At 40.7% G+C, this 22,161-nt stretch overlaps 1 protein-coding gene across 2 annotated transcripts in view; it reads right to left on the bottom strand.

Annotated features, from left to right (window-relative positions):
* The window catches only part of kctd16b (potassium channel tetramerization domain containing 16b), a 64,045-nt gene that overhangs the window by 36,746 nt on the left and 5,138 nt on the right, over positions 1 to 22,161 (bottom strand). Inside the window, exon 2 of one of the 2 annotated variants that reach the window (XM_054626500.1) lies at positions 1,142 to 1,164. The exons of the other annotated variant lie outside the window; for it this stretch is intronic. Coding sequence (XP_054482475.1) covers positions 1,142 to 1,164 — 23 coding nt within the window. The remainder of the gene's footprint in view (positions 1 to 1,141; positions 1,165 to 22,161) is intronic. 2 annotated transcript variants of the gene reach the window in all.

Raw genomic sequence — 22,161 nt, 5'->3', positions numbered from 1 at the left:
CGCCCTTGCTTATAAACCCTCGCCTCTCAAGTTACCACCTTCTCTTCTCTTCCTTTCTACGCTCCCTCCCGCTCTGCCTATGTGTTGTATCAGCAGAGTAAATATGCCCGCGGTGATTGAGAGTTTAAAGGTCATCCACAGTCCTTGCAGAAATGAGCTGGAGGTGGGGGCAGAGGGCTAGATGTCATTCAAGTCTGGTCAGTGTAGCCAGTGCATGGCCAGAAGCGAGGTCACAAGGTCTGATGGAAACAAATCCATCACTTTGCAGCCTGGGTAAGAGGCCAGAGACCTGAAGGGCTACATGGGTGCAGAAGAGCTTTAGGTGACGGAGGCAGAAGGAGGAATGGGCAGGGATGAAAGGAGGTTTTGTGTGTGTGTGTGTGAGGGTGTTTGTGTGGTGGTTGAATAATGCTAAGCAAGGCTGAGCCGGCCAGAAAAAGGCAGCAAGCTGAGGCTGTTTAAAGTCAGGGATGAAGAGGAATGGAGATTATCACAGCCTGGCCACCCTCCTCTGCCTGTGATCAGAGTTCGCTGTGATCCATGATCTGGGATAACGAGGGAAAACATTACTAAAAACACTCCATTCAAACACACATCACACCCATTGTATAGATCGCAGAAAAATAGATCAAAGAGCATGGCGCACATTTACACATTTGCTTTTACACATCACTGCTCAATAGGCATTTTCAGATGGAAGGAACTAATAGTTATTAATAGATCACCCCTTTTTAATGTGTCTGCAAAGCAAGAATTAGGAACAATCATTTATCTTAGAACGCTGTTTTGAGGGACTTATTTAGCTCCTTTTTCAGAGTATATGTACTCTCCCAGCACAAGAGGAACCGTGAGTGATGAAAGTGGACAGTGATTGGTTAAGCACACGAGCCAATCTGCAACTGACATTTGTAAAAAAAACTGTTTCTGTGTAAACGACAAAGAATACAAAACACACATAATAATATGATATACACATTGTCTTTGATGGTATCCAAAAGACATATGAAAACATTTATTATGTGTCTTACGCACCTCACCTTTTTATAATGTGGCTTTGCACTAGTGCTTTTGAGGGTGAGAAAATTGTGCTCTACATTTCTTCCGAGAATGCATGTTGTTTAGTGAAAAACAGGAAATGAACTGACATGATCTTGGCTGTAGGTTCTACACTTTAACTTTAAAACACAGCAGCCCCCACCGAATGCTTAGTCACTATGGGTGGGTGGAAACAGCTCCATCCTGATATCTGATTGGTCAATAGTGCTGACTCCATCAAGAAGTTTAGCCAGACAGTGTAATTGCTAATCGTTCAAGCTTGAGACACATCTAACAAGGCGTGCCGGGCTCTGTGCCTTGAGTACATGCCATTCTCTCTGGCTATAGTGAAAGTGATATGCTGTCCCATGTGACCAGAATAATGCACGTCTTGCTGCAGCTTCTAATGGGCTAATGGGGTGGGTGAGGAAACGAATGGAGAGCAGCCTCCACTCTGACTGGTGCGTATAAAGACAAAACCCAGAGAGACTGTGGTAGTGGTGGTGAGAGAAGAAAAAGATGAAAGTGAAGGGGGAGAAAATTGGAGGAAGAAAGAAATGGAGTGAGGGCAAGAAATTGAAAGATTGTGAAGGAAAAAGGAAGTGAGAAGTGCAGCAGTATTAGAGACAGTATAGCAGAAGTAACAGAGTGAGAGGGGTAAGTAGAGAAAGGGGAGAGATAGAGTGGTGAACGGTAATTATAAAGATAGAAGTCGGGTGAGGGAGACAGAGAAAAAGAGAGACGGTGAAAAAGGACTGAGATAGGCTGTGAAAGCGCTAAGAGGTTGAGCGGAAAAGCCATTTAGAGCTCTAATCAGATTGCTATTGAATGTGCAGGAATTATACTTTGGCCCTAAAGCAATCTTGGCTACAAACAGACACACTCAGCATCCAACACCCAAGTACAGTTGGATCTGTGTCAGCCAGACTACACGGTCGCTAAGAACACCCCAGAAACCATTCTTGTGTTTTTTTTGTGTTTGTGTTTGTGGGTGTTTTGTGTGTGTGTGTGTGTGTGTGTGTGTGTGTGTGTGTGTGTGTGTGTGTGTGTGTGTGTGTGTGTGTGTGTGTGTGTGTGTGTGTGTGTGTGTGTGTGTGTGTGTGTGTGCGCGCAAGTACATGAATTTTGCCGAATGCACGTGGGATTGTCAGGTGAATCAATGCCTTTTTCTGTGCGTGTGCATGCTCGTGAGCCTCTGTTTTTGTATTTGTGTGTGTGTGTTGTGCGATGAGAACACCGCCTCGGGGAGATTAGCGGATTATATAAATTAGTTTTGCGTATTTGTAATGCTTGTGTTGGAATAGAGATAAGATGCTGGTTGTGGAGTGCATTGTTCTTAAATGTGCAGGAAACAGCTAGAGTAACATGGAATTCAATTTATTCACCGCTCAATGTTATTAATATTACAAAATGAAGTCTTGCACTGTATGCATTTTTATAAAGGACCAATTGAAAGCAAAAGCAATGAATGCAAAGCAGACATCAAGTCATTTTTGCATTTTGTAGTCATTTCTAATTACCAAGAATTAAAACTGTTCCTTTCCTAGAGATGCATGTTTTGTCCAACATTGATTAGAATGGTTGCACCTGAGGCAGTAAGTGCATTGTAATACATGATCATCTTTTTGTAGCTATGTGTGCGCTCAATTTTTTGTTGAGTACATTTGGCCAAAATCTCTTTATAAAAGATAAAGTTTTATAAACAGGCTATTGAAGATAAAATTGGGAGGAATACAAGAATGCCGGACTAAACTGTTAACCTCCTGTGGTTTGCCTGCACTCTTCTCCGCTCTCACATGTCCCAGGCCTCTAATACATAAAACATTAGCCCATATAGACTCTATGTTTCTTAAAAAAGAAAACGCTTGACTTATTCAAATAACCAGTTGTGCCTTAGCCCTGCAATGCAGCTCTTGCAACAAGTACAAAATATGGAGATTGGAGGTTTCTGCTTGACAGCGATGTAATTTCTTCCTGTACACAGTTGATAAATAAAGTTTCCACACAGTACCCTGTATTCTTTTTCCTGTTCTGTACCAGTAGCTGGAAGTGGTATTATTTTTTGCTGTGTCCTTCACTGGCTCTGCATTTTCCCTGGACGCACAATTTCTAGGCTGACGGCCCTTCCCATAGTGTCCTATCTGTTTGAACCCGGGCCCAGCATGGGCCGTTCAGCTATGGGAATTATTTTCCACACAATTCACTGTCAAGGCAAATTGGTGCAGTGGGCTGAACTTGAGCATCATGGGTGATGGAGAAGGAGAGAGGATAATGAGGAGACGGACACAGTGTGAAAGATGTGCAAAGAAGGATAGACAGAGAGCATCATTGGGTAATAGAGAGCTGGAAAGAGGGTGGCTGCAACTGGGTGTGGATGAGAACAGAACATCTGACTGACATAAAGAGAAAAACGGACCAAAGAAAGGAATGGAAGTGGAGAGGAAGATAGGGAGATGGATAGATGAGAGGTGGAGAGAGAAATGTGAAAACAGAAGTGTGAAAACAAATGACAAATAACCAGTGAGTAAGCAGCTTTGTTGATTCTTGTTACTTGTTAGTCCTAAATCACTGAAGACAGTTGGAGATGTTGATTCTCAGCTATACTCTACTTTATATCCCCACCACAGCCATTTGGAATTTTTGTACATGGGCAAATGTCTATGTCTATGTCTGTGTGTGGGTGTGTGTGTGTGTGTGTCTGTGTAACAGTGGAGGAGTGGATGGTGTGTAATGAAGAGGCAGTGTGCCGTTCCTCGGCATGTGAGCGAATGTGGTAACAGAAATACATCCAACTGATGAGACCTGCAGTACGTTCTCTATCTTCCCCTCTTTCTCTGTGCTCTCTCTTCTTCTACCTGACTTCTTTGATGTGCGTGAGACTCGGAGGAAAAAAACTTCAGCTCCTTCCAAAGGCCCCAAACAGGGGAAGAAACGTTTGAAGAGAGAAGGCAAACTTGCCTAATGGTGTGTGGGTGAGTGGAAAGCACAGATCTTGGCTACAAAAGCAAAATTATTTCTATTCTCTAAAGTGAAATCTATGATATAATTGTATAGCTCGTCTGAAACATATTTTAATTTAACATGAATTGAACTTTTAATTGTAACAGTAAGTGTCTCATTATATATGTGTCTGTATGCTCAAATATCTCCCCACACACACATTCTGACATATAAAGATGACAAAAGGAAAGAAAGGTTTGAATGTTCAGACACTGCGATGAGAGACAGAATTTGAATGTTTCAGCACCGCAGAGAGACGGTTTTGAATATTTCAGCACCATGGAGAGAGACAGAGAAAGAGAGAGATGAAGAAGCTGTGCCCCAAATCCAAACCACAAAGTCATTTCAAATGGGGTTTAGAGAACGTAGTGCATTCACATGATTAAAAATGATAATGTGATGTCAGTGATGTCATCAATGCCATAACCCACTTCCAGCAGATTCCAGGGTGTCACATGTTTCAGTCTGAAAGTAGTAAAAAAAAAAAAATTTTTAAGTACTTACTACTTACAAAAGTAGGTAACTTGTATGAAGTTGTTTCTAGCACTCTTTAAAAGTGTCTTGAAAGAAACTCAAAGATGGAAAAATAATTACACAGTACAATAATATCAAGTACACTTATACGTCTCCTGCTTGGGGGCTTTATTATGCATCAGATTTCAAGTACTGAAATGTATATTTATTCTGCATGGTCAATGACTAGATCTGCATGTACAGCACCAAAACAATGGATGTTATTCATTGTCTAATGCAGCAATGAAGCATTGTAGTCTTTATCGGAGCTTCAGTCTCATTGTTTTATACTATGACTCAGAAATAAATAAACAAGGGAAGATAGTAACGATCACTCTGTCTGGATGCCTTTTCTCCCCTTGGCTGGTTGTAAAATATTTTTTTCCCAGTGATTTAGTGCAGTCTGTCCCTCTAAAGTACACTGCCAGGTCGTGTATGTCGTAGTTCGTTATGCCGTCATCCTGCATAGAGAACAAGTTAAGGTGCTTGTCCCTCTGGGGAGTGAGTGCACTCTCCTCCTGTTTTGTTTAGATTGTATACTCATCCTCTGGTCCCCTTTGCCTTACTGGACATACGCTTGGAGGCAGCATCCCAAAGACCACTGAACTGTCACTGAAGAATGCTCTGCAGATTTCCATCCATGTCGATCAAAAGGGGACTCTGGAAACCCCCTCTGGTAACTCACCTTGGCAAATTACAACGGCAACTTACCCGAGAAACTAACTCTGGTATGAAAAAGGTTGAAATCCGTTGGCATCACAGTGACTTAGGATCCATAAACATCAAATGAAGACCATAAAAGAAAATCCTGAGTTTCTTCGTATCAGTAAAAATCTCGTCAAAGATACTATTTGTTGTAGATTTTGTAGCATGGAGCACCAATAAGCACATTAAAAACATATGGTATCTATAAGAACTTTTTCTCAAACATGCTATAATATAGTGGGGCTGCACGGTGGTGTAGTGGTTAGCACTGTCGCATCACAGCAAGAGGGGCCTGGGTTCAACTCCCGGGCTGGACAACCTTCTGTGTGGAGTTTGCATGTTCTCCCCGTGTCAGCGTGGGTTCTCTCCGGGTTCTCCGGCTTCCTCCCACAGTCCAAAGACATGCAGCTTAGGTGCATTGAAGACTCTAAATTGCCCGTAGGTGTGGATGTGAGTGTGAATGGTTGTTTGTCTCTATATGTCAGCCCTGCGACAGACTGGCGACCTGTCCAGGGTGTACCCTGCCTTCGCCCATTGACAGCTGAGATCGGCTCCAGCACCCCTGCGACCCTTAACTGGATAAGCAGGTTACGGAAAATGGAATTGTAACAGCAGCAGACCCACTTTGTCATTATTTATTCGTCCTGAAAGAACTACTTTTATATAACAAAGTAAAGCTGACAAAGCTAACAGTTTTCACTTGTGGGGGGATCGGATGGTGGGTGCTACCCGTCCATGACAACGCTGTCGGTCGGTACGGAATTGTCAGCCTTAACCGTTGTATGAGTGCAGTGCAGAGTGGCAGCCATTAGCTGGCCAGTGGAGCATGATGATGTGCATGAACCTGCACCAAACGCACACGCAGCCAGCACAGCTTTGTCAACAAAGCAAGGAGAAGCTTGGATAAGAACGCAGAGGGAGAGCGACTAAATTCTCTGCTCATTAATCCACTATGTCTTTACATAGCAAATATTTGTTTGCTACTATTGATGTTCAGAATGTTAAATACAGCTCCTTTAAGAGTGAGGCAAACTCATTCCAAGTCATGCTATGTATCAAGTTAAGCCTCAAAGCCTCACACTGTCTTTCAAGTCCAAGTCTTTGAAGTTTCATAATTCTTTAATAAATAGGAGTGGAAAACAAAAAAAAAACCTTTACTGTTGTCTGAGAGAAAATGGAGATGATTGGTGTTTTACTGCAGGACAAAATCTCAGTCATGTGGGGTTAATATGTCAATAAACAGCATGAGCACAGTGACTTTTTTTAATTGGTCATTTTTCCTTTTAAACCTTTCATTGATTATAATGACACCCACCCTGTTGATATTTAGAGTTTGTTTTAGCTGGAGGTGTAGCTTAAAGGTTAGATGGGTAAATGCACACAAGGTGCCCTTGAGCAAGGCTCATAGCCTCGAAATTCCTCCAGAGATGCTGCTCAGTAACGAGTTGTTGTTCTGTAAAACTCCCTGAGGTGATGATATGAATATAAAGTGTGTTGCTGTACAGAGGATGCTTGAGGAGGAAAATTAAGATTAATTTCCTGGATAAATGATACTTGCTGATTTTAAAGGGACAACAGCTTTACTTCACTTTTCACTGTTCTGGAGAATTCACCCTCCAGCCACAAAGGCTATCAGTGGCATTTTTTTTTTTAAATACATTTAACCGCCTGTGCCTTTGTAAGTCTCCGTCTGTCTACTTCTTGTTGAGAGCAGTGTCTAATTAATTAATAGCATGCGACTGTAAAATTGCTTCCACCCAGAGTTTTATATTGTGTGTAATGCCAAGTCTCTGTAGCAATTATAATTACTGTGGTATTGTCAGATAAATGATTGAGCATTAGCTTCATAGTTCTTACATTAACTACTTTCTTTTATGCATCATAATTCTTGCTCAAATTCAACTTCAGAGCATTAATATTGTGTAGTATGTTAAGTGATTGTGTGTGTGTGCACATGTGTGTATGGGAATGTATAATTAAACCTCCAATAATTGATTTCTGGCCAACACAACATTGACTTAGTACCTTATGAAGTTGATTAGGTGAACATGTTGCCTATTGCAGCAGATATGGAGTGGCATAACCATTTATTTTGAGAGGTAATTTTGTCCGACTGATGAATGCAAGTCATATGCACTCATTCCTCCTTTCAGCTTTGTTTTAGTCTCTACCGGCTCCTAGAGGACATGTTTAAGCTGCTAACTGTTCCACTATTTTCTCCAGCTAGTTGCTAATTTTGTTTCTATGCTGTTTAGTCACATAACACTGGATTAATCAGAACCTTTTTGCCTGAAACAGCTGCTGACAGAAAGCTGTGATGAGAGCCATGGGAGTGAATCAAAACACTGGAGTTGCAGGCTGTAAAACATAGATATTATATATAATTATAATTATAGCCACTTATAATTAAGTTATAGCCAAAATCTAGTACTGGTGTCTTTCATGTATTGGTTGCTTATGTCTATGCTTACTTAGTATTAAAGTTTCACATTGAAACGTTTCATACTAGGAAAGAAAATTTCTGTGATGAGGTGGCTGTTGTCATATTCCTTTAGAGCGTGCAAAATTGACTAATGCCAGATCAATCATTAAGATATGATCATCGATTTATGTAGCAAGTCTGACAGCCTTAAGCTGGGGGAAGTGCATAAAGTGCATTCCTCAGTTAGGTATGTATTGACATTGAGCTGTGGTAGAACTCATGCACAAAGTGAAATTAAACACAGAAGACAAGATACAAAAACTTGCAAATTCCATGTATGTTCTAATGCATCTTTGAAAGAGCTGTTGTAAGACATTGTCACTCTTTTCCTTAAATCACATTGACAGGTTGACAGCATTGTTAGACTGCCCTTGAAGAAAAAGCCTCACAATATGTCCAACTAGCCTTCATCAAGTGTCGCTAAAATATAGACTCTCTCTAACAAGAACACTCTGGACAAGATCGTCGCTTAATTACACAAAATGTCTCAATAGTGTCTTTTCATGGCACTATGGACTTAATCTGTGGGCCAACAGTTACTCATTGACATCAGGCAGGCAGTCAGTGCATATCCAATCATGTACTTAAATTCAAATCAGTTTGACCGTGGCTTGTGTAATTGTGCTTTTATGCAAATCAAGTTCACATGAAATTCATCAGTTGAACCAACCTTTTAGTTGATCACACATCAAAAAAATCTCTAAACGCAGAGGTGAGGACACATACGGTAATTACAGCTTACGTTTTTCTTGATGGCATATATTGACTGAGGCAACAGGTTAACAGCATACAGAACACAAGGTTCACTGCGAGACTTAAAAAAAAAAAGAAAACGTAATTCGTGACACAAGCAGTGAATTAATGAACTACTTAATCAGCTGCCGGTTCCATTCGAAGAAATGTGTCAAAAAATGGAAATATAGCTGAGAGCAGTCAGACCACATAGCTTTGCTGTTTACAGCTGTATGTTTTGGGATGAAGTATTGCACTGTTTCTAAAGGAATATCAAATCAAACATCCACTCTCAATCCAATATCTGACTCTTTCCCTGAGTCTCGCTCTCTCTCCTTACAGAGCAACTTGGAATCGATTACACAAAACAGCTCACTGAATTAATGAGAGCAGAACAGGCTTTCGTTTTCAAATAAATAATGAAGGACCCAGCACTATTTGCGGTTGCAGTTATATAATGTCTGCTGAGGTTTATTTGTTCTTTATTGCAAAATACATTGTATTTTGCAATAAATAAGCATTTCTTTGAAAGACAGTCTTAGACTTTCAGGGAGGCGGAGAGTGAATAAGCTTGAGTTTTGAAATATGGCTGCTAATGAAATTCTCAACATATATGAGGACTGCTATCCAGCTACTTTACCTGTATTAATAATGCTTCAATACAATAAAGGCAGTTTCAATGTTTCAAAGGCATCTGCGACTCTCCTGACATTTGATTTATTAACAATCAGCATTAATCCCTGCTGTTAACCTCCTGCACCAGATGTTCACTTTGGCATCAATAATTTGTTAACATTGAACATGGTCATGTGTGACTGAAGCTCATTTCCCACATCCTTTATTTTGTAGTACATTTATGACATAATCAGATGTTGTCTTTAGTTTTTTTGATATACTAAAGCTAAATATTATAAGACACTGCTAGTAACAACGAGGCGGAAAATTGTAAGCTGTAATTGTATAGTGACAGAATGAAGACATAGATGATTTAAGAATATATTTTATTCTGGTGCATTTTTGTAAAAAATTATCACAATAAGCATTCAGTGGATTAAAAAATATCAGAAATAAGCAAAAACTGAAATGGTCTCTCAACAACGCTTTCTAACAGAATGCTGACTTGGCTATCCGGCAATCAATCGTTCTATTCGTTTTTATTCCGGGCCCCAATATGGATGCTGCAAAATCAGGATAAAACATCCGTACTATATATCGCTTTCACTTTATGCTATGAAGCCAGAGGTCCCCAGAGCACGGTGAGACACACATACATTTAATTCAATAGAGAATTCCATTTGGGACCAGACATTTCCTCGAGCCATCAACCCTGGTATCATAATGTACAAAAGACGCAAAGTACGTTTCACCCAGAACAATCACGACTTCAAAGACCCCCACCCTGAAAGGGACTGTAAAAAAATCATTTTCAGGCAAACCTCAAGGTCATGTCTCCGAGAGGTTCTGTACTGAAGAGTTTCTTGTGGATGATTTCAGGTCTCAAAATGAACACTGGTGAAAACAAGACTCATCATTTTCACAAAGGACTGCTGGATCTTTGATCATGTGGTGTACCCTCTGGCATTAAGAACTGGATGAAGATTTAAAATCTTCAAGCGACATTTGAGGGCAGTGCATTGATGAAGTTGTACTTTTCACACTTTCGCAGAAACTCTCAACTGTGAATATGAGAGTTTCAGAGACAAGTATGTCTTTCGTTTTTTGTTTTCTGGTGTGTAACTTTCGTCTTCACGAACACGTTGAAAAAACGGTGTACCGAATAGTTCATCTTTTATTGTCTCAGTCCAATAGTCAAAATGTATTGAAAAAAGATTCAGAAATTCATAACATGTTTTTTTATCTAAAAAGGTATTGTTCTTCAATCCATATTTGTTGCCTTTCAAATACAAAATGCTGACTGCTGGCAAAACACTGGTTGCGCTCTGGCTTGCCACAGACAAAGGGAGGCATATTTACAAGGCTAGAAACAATCTAACAGCACCATGAATTACATTTATATATTCACGATAACACAAAATCACATTTTCGTATTCTTTTAGGGTGAGGACATCAAATATGTCGACAGACATTCAAAACTTCATTTTAAAACCTCAGTTGAAGTTTTGAATGAAAAAAGACAATCGGTACAGCCCTAAAAACAGCCCTGTACGTGTCTCTTCTTCTGTCTGTCTCTCTGCATTGTAAATGTGAATTCTTATATATCTGTGTATCTTTGTGTGTGTGTGTGTGTGTGTGTGTGTGTGTGTGTGTGTGTGTGTGTGTGTGTGTGTGTGTGTGTGTGTGTGTGTGTGTGTGTGTGTGTGTGTGTGTGTGTGTGTGTGGGTGTGCGTACAGTATGTGTGCCAGTGTGGGCTGTGGAGTGGTGGAGTCTCCAGAGGCACTGCCAGCCAATAGCTTTCCTGTCAGAGTGCTGCCTTATCTGATGATCCATGAGCGTGTGAAGCAGCAGTGAAAACCAGCGCATGGAGTGGAAATATCGCTTGATAATACCAGATCAGATCCCCTCTTTTATGACACATGACCTTGCAATTTATGGTTCATATAATGCTGGGGGTGCATGGGGAAACTTCAAGGAGAGACAGAGATTATATAAATTGGCTTGGCCAGATGTTTGTGTGAACTGGAAATGAATGAGTAATTCTCTCCCCCACTGCTGAGGTGCCTTTGAGAATTGCTTGTAACTTGTAACAGCCCCAGTGGAGAGTCTTTGATGCAAATGGCAGATGACTGTTTGCACCCAGCAGCTAATAAAACAAGGCAATCCTAAAAAATATTTATTTTCTCAGTAAAGACTAAAACGTCTGGTAAATACGCTGCAAACAGCAAACACAAGTTTTTTAGTTTTTTTTATCAAGACCAATTTACTTCTTTGGTGTTAAATATTGAATTGAAATTGTGCTCAACTTTCTTCCCAAGCATATCTAGTGAGACAGCAACATCCCATAATTCATTGTGAGCAGCTAAGTGACTAAAAAGTCATTGGCCAAGAGGCTAACAGTTGCCCAGTGGTCCTTTCATTCACAGAATGACAGCTGCTCAAACGTTCTACACAGCTAAGCAGTTGCTTAGTTTTTTAACCAAGCACACCATGGTATATTTGAAACCCTTTATGTTGTTCTTTTCTAAAGTAATTTGGCACACAAAAAATAATCTGACACAAACCACTCAAGTGAATGGGCACCATACACATGCAACAGCTTAAATATAATACCACCAGTTCCGCAAATCAGAACCAAGCTTTTCCCTGAACCACTGTACTAATGAATGACACTATAAAATAAAGTGACTCTTTAATATTCCTTACATGAAATAATAAAGTACGTGTCGATACAGTTAAAACAAAATGAGAACCTGCACCCAGTCGGTCAGGTTTGAAGTTGTTCTCGACTAAATCAAAAACAAAGTCCCCATATCCTGCGGGCTGTCACGGAGGCTTCAATCCCCCCCACTCCCCAAACTGAAGTCACACTGACTTGCATTCATCACACCGTAACCAAGTTGATCACAGGAAGTCCTCCGCTCAGCGTGAATGCACAAAGTCATCACTTCAGTTGGCTGGTAGCTGCATGCAGTATATGAGAGGCATCCATTCACATTAGCACCCCACACACTCATACCACATCACTCACACTCTCTCTCTGGTCTACTCCATATTGATAATGGATTCCTGTCTTACCGTAAGCATTAGGGTGTGGGTGTGTTTGTGTGTGTACCCAGTAAAGCAATGTGTTCCCAAATATCCTGCCTCTCTTTTCTGGATGTTTGGATTGCAGTGTTGTTGTAGTGTTTTGATTTCAACATCTAAATGTCACTATTACTTCCTCTGTGGTCATTCAGTGTCTGATTCACATGAACATATACTTGAATACAAGCAAGCAAAGCTGCAAACATAAACTAGAGACATAGTAAATACAAACAGACAGGCCTGAAACATGACTGACATAATCTCCGGTCAGTTTTTTAGTGTATGCTACAGGCAGACGCTTGCAAGTACATGGGCTGACAGTTTCATCCTGAGATTGAAGGTTATAGTAGGAGGCATTTATATCCGTGTTAGAGGGAAGAAAGGGATAAATCACTGCCACAGAAACAATATGGAAGAAACAGAAACACAAAGTGAAATAAAAATCCTAAACTAGCATTCAAAAGACATATTGTAAGAGCAGTACTGGAACGAAATCCACAAAACTAACCAACAAATATCAAAGAAAAAAAAAAAAGATGACAGAATATCAGTCTGTTGCTCCGAGCTATCCAGAGCTTTATTGAGACAATTTTAGACAACCACAAATGTTACAATTCAATGTCATGAACTGAAAACACACTGTGAAAGGGTAAAAGGGACAGGTCACTGGAAAATCAAAAATAAATATTTTCCTCTTACCTGTAGCGCTGTGTATCAATCTAGATTGTTTTGGTGTGAGTTGTCTATTACTGCAGATATCAGCCATCAACTTTTGGAATGAACTGCCCTTTAAAGACGAAAACCAGACCGTACAACACCATCGTAGCGACCTGTCAATCATAAGATAGCCACGCCCAAAGCATACTTTGCTTTATCATCTTTTACTCTGAATGCCATGTCAATTTACTAAATTAACAGCATGCTGTATTGAAGACGACTCAAACTAGCGATTCAGACCATAAACTCAATGTTTACTGAGGTAATAAATCAAGGGAGAGCAGGGAGCATTTTCTCATTGACTTCTATGCAATCTGATTCTTTTTGCAACCAGAGGGGCCCCCCTATCAGCATGAATGAAAGTTTAAGGCACTTCTGCATTAGCTTCACTTTACAGAAATGGAAGTTGCACCCAGAGTACATTCTCAATAGACAATGGGTTACACAAAGGATGTGGCCATGTAAAGCAGTCAGAATGAAGCAAGGATCTTAATTAAAAAACTAATTTACATTCAAACCCTCAGTGATCAGGGGCTTTGGGTAGAATTTGCAGTTCTAAATGATTGTCAGTCTTGTGATGTAAGTTTGTAAAAAAAGGATAAAAATGATAAAGCAACGTCTTGACTGTCTTTTTTAATTCACACATTATTTTTCCCTGTGAAAACCTGCCACCTACATTAACCACAATGCAACTCAACTGCCAATCACCAGTCAGAGATCTGGGTTTGTTATGCTTATATCGGCTAATGTAGCCTGACATTAACTTGAGGCAATTCATCAGAATTTCCGCACCTCCCTCTGGAGCCACTGGAGCTTTGTAGTTTTTCTTTTTTTTTTTACATTTGCAGTACTGCTCTCCAAGACCTGTAAATAAACATGGTGTGTAAATTTAGCATACTTCCTCCACATCGTGGCTTGGGAGGCTACATCTATGGGGTATGCAGCCTATACCATACCTAACGTGTATCTCCTAAGAAATGTAGCTTTACATTGGATTTCAGATGAAAAAATCTAATAACAACATCAAGCAGGTTGAAAAAATGCTCAGTAATGTTCTTCTCAGAAAGACATTTTTTTTGTTATTCGGGGAATGTAAAAGCAAGATAAGGTTTGGTGATGGTCAACGCATTATTTGAGAGTTATCAATGGATAAAATCAAACTATAAATAATAACTACATTGGGGGTATCTATGGTGGGACCACCGCAAACACTATAATATATATTTATATATATTATATATAATAATGTTTGCGGTACCCACCATAGACCATATATACCCCCGTTGACAGAATATACATGTGCATCTATGCTTGCATGTAGAATGTCTTTCACTGTCTTTCACTGAAGCCACTAGGGACTCAAAATGCCTTAGGTCATCATTACCTCTGCCATGTCAAAGGTTGAAGGTCAGAGGAAAGCAGGGGTCTTATAGATTGCTTTGTGTAGCAGAAACTCCACTCGGGGAAGTTATCCTTGTTTCATGTAGGCTAGATGTACACCAGCTATTGGACAATAGAGGCTAGGAGATGACACTGGGGTCACCAGATTATTAAGTCAGTTTTCTGTCTACCAAGACAATAGCTTCATGTAGTAGAAACCAAAGCTGATGATGTTATTTTAGCTAAAATACAATTAAATACACTTTAACAGTCGCCGGAGGGACTCGAGAAATTGTTCAAAATGTGACCTTTCTCCCCAACTTTTCTCTTTTCACACTTGGGCAGCAGCGCCTCCTAATTGAGTATAGAATACATCTAACAAGGCACCCAGCCTCACTTACATATGACTCCCAGTCCCACTCATCCTTCTTGTGCTGACCTTTAGAGGTTTATTTTACGGTCCCCTGGACGACGGTCAGTTAGGCTGAGTATTTATGTTATATCGGTTTGATATTAGAGCACCATGTGCCCTAGAAGTGCATCTCCTGTGCTGAGGATAACTCACCATTGCTCTTACTTGCTGAGAGTCTCAATTTATTTTTCCTTGGTAGTTGTTTCCAATGGAGAATATATGAGGTATCAAGTCAAGACACAATAGAAAAACTGGAGCCAGTAGTGTAGAATGCACACGGTGTATATACAGAATATAAAATGAAACGGAATGAAAAGGACCAGTAGTTCTGTTGTTTAGGCTGCTGTTGATTTTGCTCCTCAGGTGCTTGGAGAGAAGAAGAAATAGAGACGCAAACCAAATAAAGAGAAACGGGAGGATTAAGACAATAAAAGCAATCTTAGCAACCGTTACAGAAAATGAGAGCCAAATCACAGTAAACTCAAGCTCTTGCAGGCAGAAAAAAAATCAGAGAAGAGGTGTATACAGAAAGAAGGATAGACGGTAAGAGACTAAGACAAAGGCCTGGAGTAGTGAAAACAGCACTGACCAAACACAGACATACAAGGAAAGGAAGGTAGGGATAAGAGGAGGGTTGGTAGGAGAAATGACTATAGGATGAAACAGAAACTCAGAGCTGTAAGATCAGCGACAGCAAAGGCAGTCAAAAGCATCTGCCAGCAGCTTCAGCACTGGCAGCTGTGCACTCCAGGAGAGTTGTTTGAAATCAGCAAAAACACCAGCAAGAGTTTGTTTACGGAAGACAAGAGGCTGAGCTCTCTGCACAACATCTTGATGCTTTAAATGCTCCAGAGAAAAAACAAAAAAATATCCGATCTACCCAACTGGCAGAGAATCAAATGCTCAAAGCAGCCTCAGATACAGAACAGGAAGGTGGGACCCAAGAAGAACAACTAATCTGAAAAAACACGCTTGTGGCATACATACTTGACGCCCACTTGTAGATTTCAATCCAAAACATATTTCTATGTTGCCAGTGAGCCAAAATGTGAGCGTCTATTTGTATTTTTGCAAACCTGTTTGTTATCCATGATGGATTTGTTCACAGTCAGCTGTCTCCACTGAACATAGCTTTTAAAACGATAAGAACGGATAACTTTGCAATGCCAACAGGCACAGAGATACACTGATACCATCACCAGAGATTAAGCTGCGCCCCATATTCTACTGTATATCCACCGTGTTTGTGTGTGTGTATGTGTGTGTGTGTATATGTGTTGCTTCCACCATCTCTTCGTCCCTTCACCATCATTTCCTGTTCTCCTTTCTGCTCTCTTAAATGTTTCCTCTCTCAAAGCGCATACTGCCATGTGCCTCTTGGTGTCATATAATATATTACAGGCTGTATTATGCTGTCTTAATGAATCTCCAGAAGGCCCATGTGGGGATTCTAACAGCACAGCATTGTGATGCTCTAAGTGTAAGAACAAGAACACAAACCACCTGATCAGTAAAATGGGCTGGGAATCATAAACCAAACACGGCAAAGCCCTCAAATACCCGAGAGGAGTTAAGGTATTAACAGATGAGCCAAGAAAAACTTTGAAAAGATTTTGGATTTCCAAAGCCAACTTTCCTCGACAAATACCTTGAATATTTATTCTGAATCTTCAGTTTGGCTCTTTTTTTTACTTTTTTGTCTGCAAAATCATGCACAAAACAAATTGTTATTTTTAAAGAAAGCATAGCTAATTGTGTTTTGATGGGGGGCATTTAAACTGGAGGAGACATGTGTGAAAGAGAAGTGAAGTAGAGAAGGAGAGAAGGACCTTTCCAAAGGGTAAGTGATGTCTGAGAGTGGAAGGCAAAGTGACATTTGTTATTGGGTGTTGCATGAAAACATGAGAGTGCGATCTGAAAAGGCCAGTGTCCTCTATTCCACCTCACACACATTCAATAACATGCACATGCAACACACACAGTAGCCCTAATCAAGATGAATGAGATTTGCTCCTCAACAAGGACATGTCATTACATTATGAGACAACTACATTATTGCTCTGATCGCAGCGTGAAGTGTAGTGTGCGCGCTTGTATGTATGTGCATGAAGGAGAGAAGCTTAATGATTGCCCCTAAATGTCAGCCTGTAACGGATTTAATTGGCTAAATGAGTTTCTGAGGTGATGGATGTTGATAATTGTCTTGCTCCATTTGCTTGTTTCTCGTCCCAGCACACACGAGCGTGTACAAATGAGGCGTGCCGCGCTCCAGAGATCAGATCTAGACTCTCGGTGTATGGTATGGCCATGTGGTAGGAGGAGGACACAAACACAGTGTTGGTTTGTGTTGACGGACGCATACTGCTTACTAATCCCGCTAAAGCTTTAGCCAGGTTAATCTTGGTGGTAAACAATGTGTCTCTAGGCTAGACTGTGCTGTCTGATCGTATCTGCATATTGTGTGTGTGTGTGTTGTGTGCATGTCCTGTCGAGTGTACACACCCTGATGCGCTTTCTGTTGTCCTGCAAAACCAATTTACCAACAGACCTCCTGTCTGCAGACCATGATCACACAGTTTCACAGCCAGCAAATCATTATCTTCTCACAGTTAATACAGGCTTGTGTAGTTAGGAGACCATAATACAGGTAGTGTGTGTACATAGGACCCCAGGTAGCAACCCATTACTTTTGCAAACAAACAGCCGGGCCCTCTGTGTGGCTGCCACAGACTGTGCGCAGTCCTCTGTGAACATCATCATTCAATTATTCATTGCACCGTGAATAGTATACATGAGCGCGGGCGAGATGGGATGATAGCGGAAACTCTCATTTTCTATAAATCGTCATGGCTATGAGACAGAAAACACAAAGCCATTAGCCGCTAACTCACTGCAAATCTCACTGCATGTTTGATTAAGCACAGCCAGATGACATCAACCAATCTGATATTAGTGTTTCCTCCTTTATTCGTTACATTCTCAATTTATGTCGTAAACAAGGAGTCAGTTTTTTACTGTTAAGTGTGTAATGCTTTTTTTGCCATGTACCTGTCCAATTAATTGTTGTTCAGTTTGAATTCGAAACGAAACTCTATAAAGTTTTCATAGTGCGAAAGTCTCGTTATGCAATGTCTCCATGTTTGAATTATAACGACAGGTACATTTCCAAAAATATCCAAGTTTTAGTCCAGGCAACTTCCAATGACTGCTGGCATAGTTTTTTTGAATAATAATTTTTTGAAAGCCTTAGTTCTGACTCTGGTATGACCCCATTTAGCATCATCTGATATGGGATACTTTCAATTAGCATAAATAAACCCACCAAATTTAACTATATATTTTTTAAAATCACAACAAAACAGGCTCCTACAGCCAGCCTTGTTTGTGTTGTTGCATAAAGCCTTTTGTGGCTTCAAAGAGAGCAGCACAAAATCCGACAAGTGACTCGAGGCAACGTCAGTTATTGTTGAAGACTAAAGGATTGAAAATGAAAGAAAATGAGTTTGGGGAAGTCAGAAAGAAGTGAGCTCACCAGACCTCTGTAGCCTTCTCTTCACCTCTGCTTACAGACCTTTTCTTTCCTTTCTTTTAAAACGTGAGTCGGACAATGTTATAGGAGTACAGTGATCAGTGGAGTACTCTTTTTATCCAAGCTAGGTTTTCAAAAACACGTGGCTATTTCTAAATTGATCACATGACCGATGTAGTGAGGCGTCTCTTAGGTACCATGTGATATGTTAATTTAATAATAATCTTGTCTGCTGGGTGTGAATCCAGAAGAATTAAACAAAATCCAAGACAAAATGGGTTGTAAGAGTAAAAGCTCCTCCTACTGCCTGCTTTACAATAATAGGTAGAAGGAATTCAACGCAACAGTGAGCGATATCGCTGATATCTTTGCACATAGATAGTGTGTTTAAAGGTCTAGAATATTTTCTGTGTGTGCTTTAATGGACAGGGAGCTTCACAGCCACTTAGAAATGAAATGGTGATGACAGTGTGCTCTAGCAAGCAGCCAAGTACTCTGAAATGACACCGAGGGATTACTAATGAGGCACAGTATTGTAGTTTGGAATAATCCTCTGCAGTATAAACTTCAGGTACTGCCTAGTGTCATGCTAAAGACTATTTAACGGTTTTTTTTTTTGTTAGATTTTTTTCACATAGTTTACAGTCCTATGTGATAATCATAGGATCAAGTGTTTTCACTGTTCTCTGGATGGAAATCTGTGTTGAGAAATCATCAATTTCAGTTCTCAAATATTTGACAAATGCTTTCCAACTTTGTTTCCACTCTATCATTTTTTATGCCATTGTTTGTATCCCTACCTGTGTCAATAATGAGAACAAATATAGTTGAAGCCAACTGCCCTCTCTCCTTTACTAGATATGAGAAGAAAAAAAACCAAGATCTTTTGTTTTTATGAATCATCAAGACTTTTATCTCAAATTACCATTGGTGGTTTCAGTAATTTCCTCTGGAGTCTTAATATTAGTGCCTCTAGCTTTCTTAATGGACATTAGGACTTCATTGCCACTTACAAATGAAATGCCTCTGACATTCTGCCCCTAGGAAGTTATAAAGCACTGTGGAATGAAATTACAGCAGTATGACCATATGCTCGATCAAGCTGTGGACCACTGCTGTGTGAGTGACAATGTGCGGTTCTAATGAGGCACAGTGGAATATGGAACGATCCAAAACACGATCAAACTCTTTAAGTTTCATAATGATGTTTAAGTACAAATTAATCTGAATATTGACGAACTGTTTCATCAGTCACATTATGTTTAGACTGAAGAAGATGAATGAAGGGCCCGGTAGAGCTAAATGAGGCACTGAACTACCTGTGGAGAGAACAAGACAAAATAAACACACTTTAATGAAGCCAAGACTCCACATAACATTTATGTCCAACATAAACTTACCTAAAAAAGTTAGGTATTTGAACTGATATTATTCTTAGTATATAGGTCCTCTTTTTCACGAGATCTTCTATTTGGGTAACTTACAAAAAAGTTACCAAATAGCAGCAGGCATTGATCTGAACGGTGCAATGCACTCCCACCGTGGCGACAGCATTTGGTGTGATAAGGTGATGCAATTACTGATGTGATGGGAATTCTGTGCATCCATTTACATGGAGTTTTCCCACCAATCTGGGCTCTGCGCATAGCAGGACTATTAAAGCATTGATGCATTGCAGCAGCCAGTCGGTGGGTTGAGCGAGCGAAGAGGCTCTCCAGCTGCAGCTTCTGTCATTATGGCAACGCTCCACACCTCGTCGCACCGCAGAGCACTTATTCCAATACAACAGGGGAAGAGCATCGGCATTATATCAACTGTGCCTACCACCGCAGAGAGAATAGAGTGTCAAGAGTCACAGAGGAGGAGAAAATGGGCTGATAGACTGCGAGGAGAGGAGGTAGTCGCAGAGGGCTGATGGGAGCTCGTTGTTGACGCTCCATTGTTCACTCTCTCTTTCTTTCTTTCTTTCTTTCTCTTTCTCTCTCTTTCTCTGTTCTCTCTCCCAGAGCCCTGTAGTTGGCCATATCCTCCAGAGTCCGGGGATTATGGGAATCTACGCTACGTAACTACACTAAGCCTCCATGGGAGAAGGTCAATGGGAGGCTAGACAAACAAGAAAGTCTATCTTCTTTCCATACGACCCACTTGCCCTTTATCCACTATTTCTTCCATTCTGTCTTCAACTTATGTTCATACAACCCCTTCTGCATCTCAAACTGTGAGCTCTTATGCAAAATCAGTCGAAAACCAGCAGTATACATGCAAAAAAAGTTTCGTTATAAGGTAAGGTTTATTTCCCTGTATTAAATGAAGTTTCTTCTATCTGAAGAATATTTTGTATCGTTTTGGTGAAGAGGATATAGGGTCATCTGTTCTTTTGTTTTTTTAACACCTTCTGTATTTCTGACTCAGTCTCAAGTCTGTTCCTTGCCTGCAGCTTGTACAAAACGCAGCAACTATGATTCTAACTCAACAAAAACAGAAGTGCATGCCAGTTTTTTCTAACTCTCCAAAGCAGCATATCAATATTAAAGGCAGCAACACAATGTAAGGAATTTGTAAATAGAGACTACTACTTGACTACTTACCAAACATCTGCAAACCATCACCCAGGTTGCTTATACAATCAGCACACGCTTAAAAAGGCTAGGTATGGGGTTTCTTTTCAAATACTTTCAAGTATTTGTGAGGCATTCATGCAATGTAAATCATTACCAGCCGTGACAGTGACGGCGGTATTGTTTTCACCTTGTGACTGTGTATGTGAGTCATCAAATTGTGGTCCTGGAGACACCTAACGTAGCGGGAAAGTACTTTCTGTCTGGTGACTGTGGACAGAGTTTGTGATCACAATAGCATAGCATAGCAACCAAGCAAGTTACAGTCACAAAACTTAACAGGCGTGTCATTAAGATCAAAATGAAGGTTGACTTCAAAGTTGGCTGTGGTCCAAGCAAGGAGGGGGAAGGGGGAAGGGGCCATTGGTGTGCCCTCTTTACTACCGGCTTCACAAAACTTAAAGGTGTGTAGTTGAAATCAAAATAGAGCCAGAAGAAGGGGGTAGGAAGAGGAAAATTGCCCGCCCCCAGCAGTACTTTTTGCATCTGATGGTTATAGTATTATTACATATAGCAGTACTTGGATTAACAAAGCACCACTGGTTGTAGTAGCGTTTAGCATTATAGTAGTACAGTAACGGTCCTAGTAGAACTGTAATAGAAGTGGTCGTCAAAGAAGTAGCATCACCAGTAGTCATAGTAACAGAAGCAATAGTAAGAAGAACACCAGTATTTTTCTCCTCTTTCATGAATCAAACAATGTTCTTCATCTGCCCCTCTCTCCTTCCTTTTTGTCTCAGCCTGAATAATGCAGAGTGGAGGTGTGTGGTGGTGGTCTCCCCTGTGGATCTGAGGCCAGGGTAGCAGCTGTCCCTATCAAGACTCTCCTCAGAGCTGTCACGGCCTGTCTGCTCCTCGGCTAATCACTTCCTGCAGGCCTGCAGCATGGGACCGCCGCTGCTAATGTCGTCAGCGACGGGGCCGAGAACAGCTCGCTGGGTGAGTGTTATGTAGTTTTCATATGGTGATGAGTGTGCGTGTGTGTCTGCAAGTGGGTGTATGTGTGTGTGTTTGTGTGTGAGGGGTTGGCTAGTGTGCAGGTGTGTCTAGCCAGCGGCTCAACGGGTGTGCATATGCCTCAGGTAGTGCAACATGGGTCACGCATTAACACACAAAAAAAACAGACACAAAACACCATTATCATAACCACGGCCTCTTGTTTCCCACCTGCCAAAACCCATTTGTTACACAAGGAGTTACCCATCTGTGTGTAACAAGCTAATGGCACAGTGTGTCACACACCAGCACACACGGTCATATGAAAATGGACATTTGTAATGACACACACTTCACTCTGGCATGTTCGGCTGAGGTACATGAAAAAAAAAGACTGGA

Source organism: Anoplopoma fimbria, chromosome 24 (assembly GCF_027596085.1).
Source record: "Anoplopoma fimbria isolate UVic2021 breed Golden Eagle Sablefish chromosome 24, Afim_UVic_2022, whole genome shotgun sequence".
Classification (NCBI taxonomy): domain Eukaryota; kingdom Metazoa; phylum Chordata; class Actinopteri; order Perciformes; family Anoplopomatidae; genus Anoplopoma; species Anoplopoma fimbria.
This window is presented reverse-complemented; position numbering and strand designations above follow the sequence as displayed.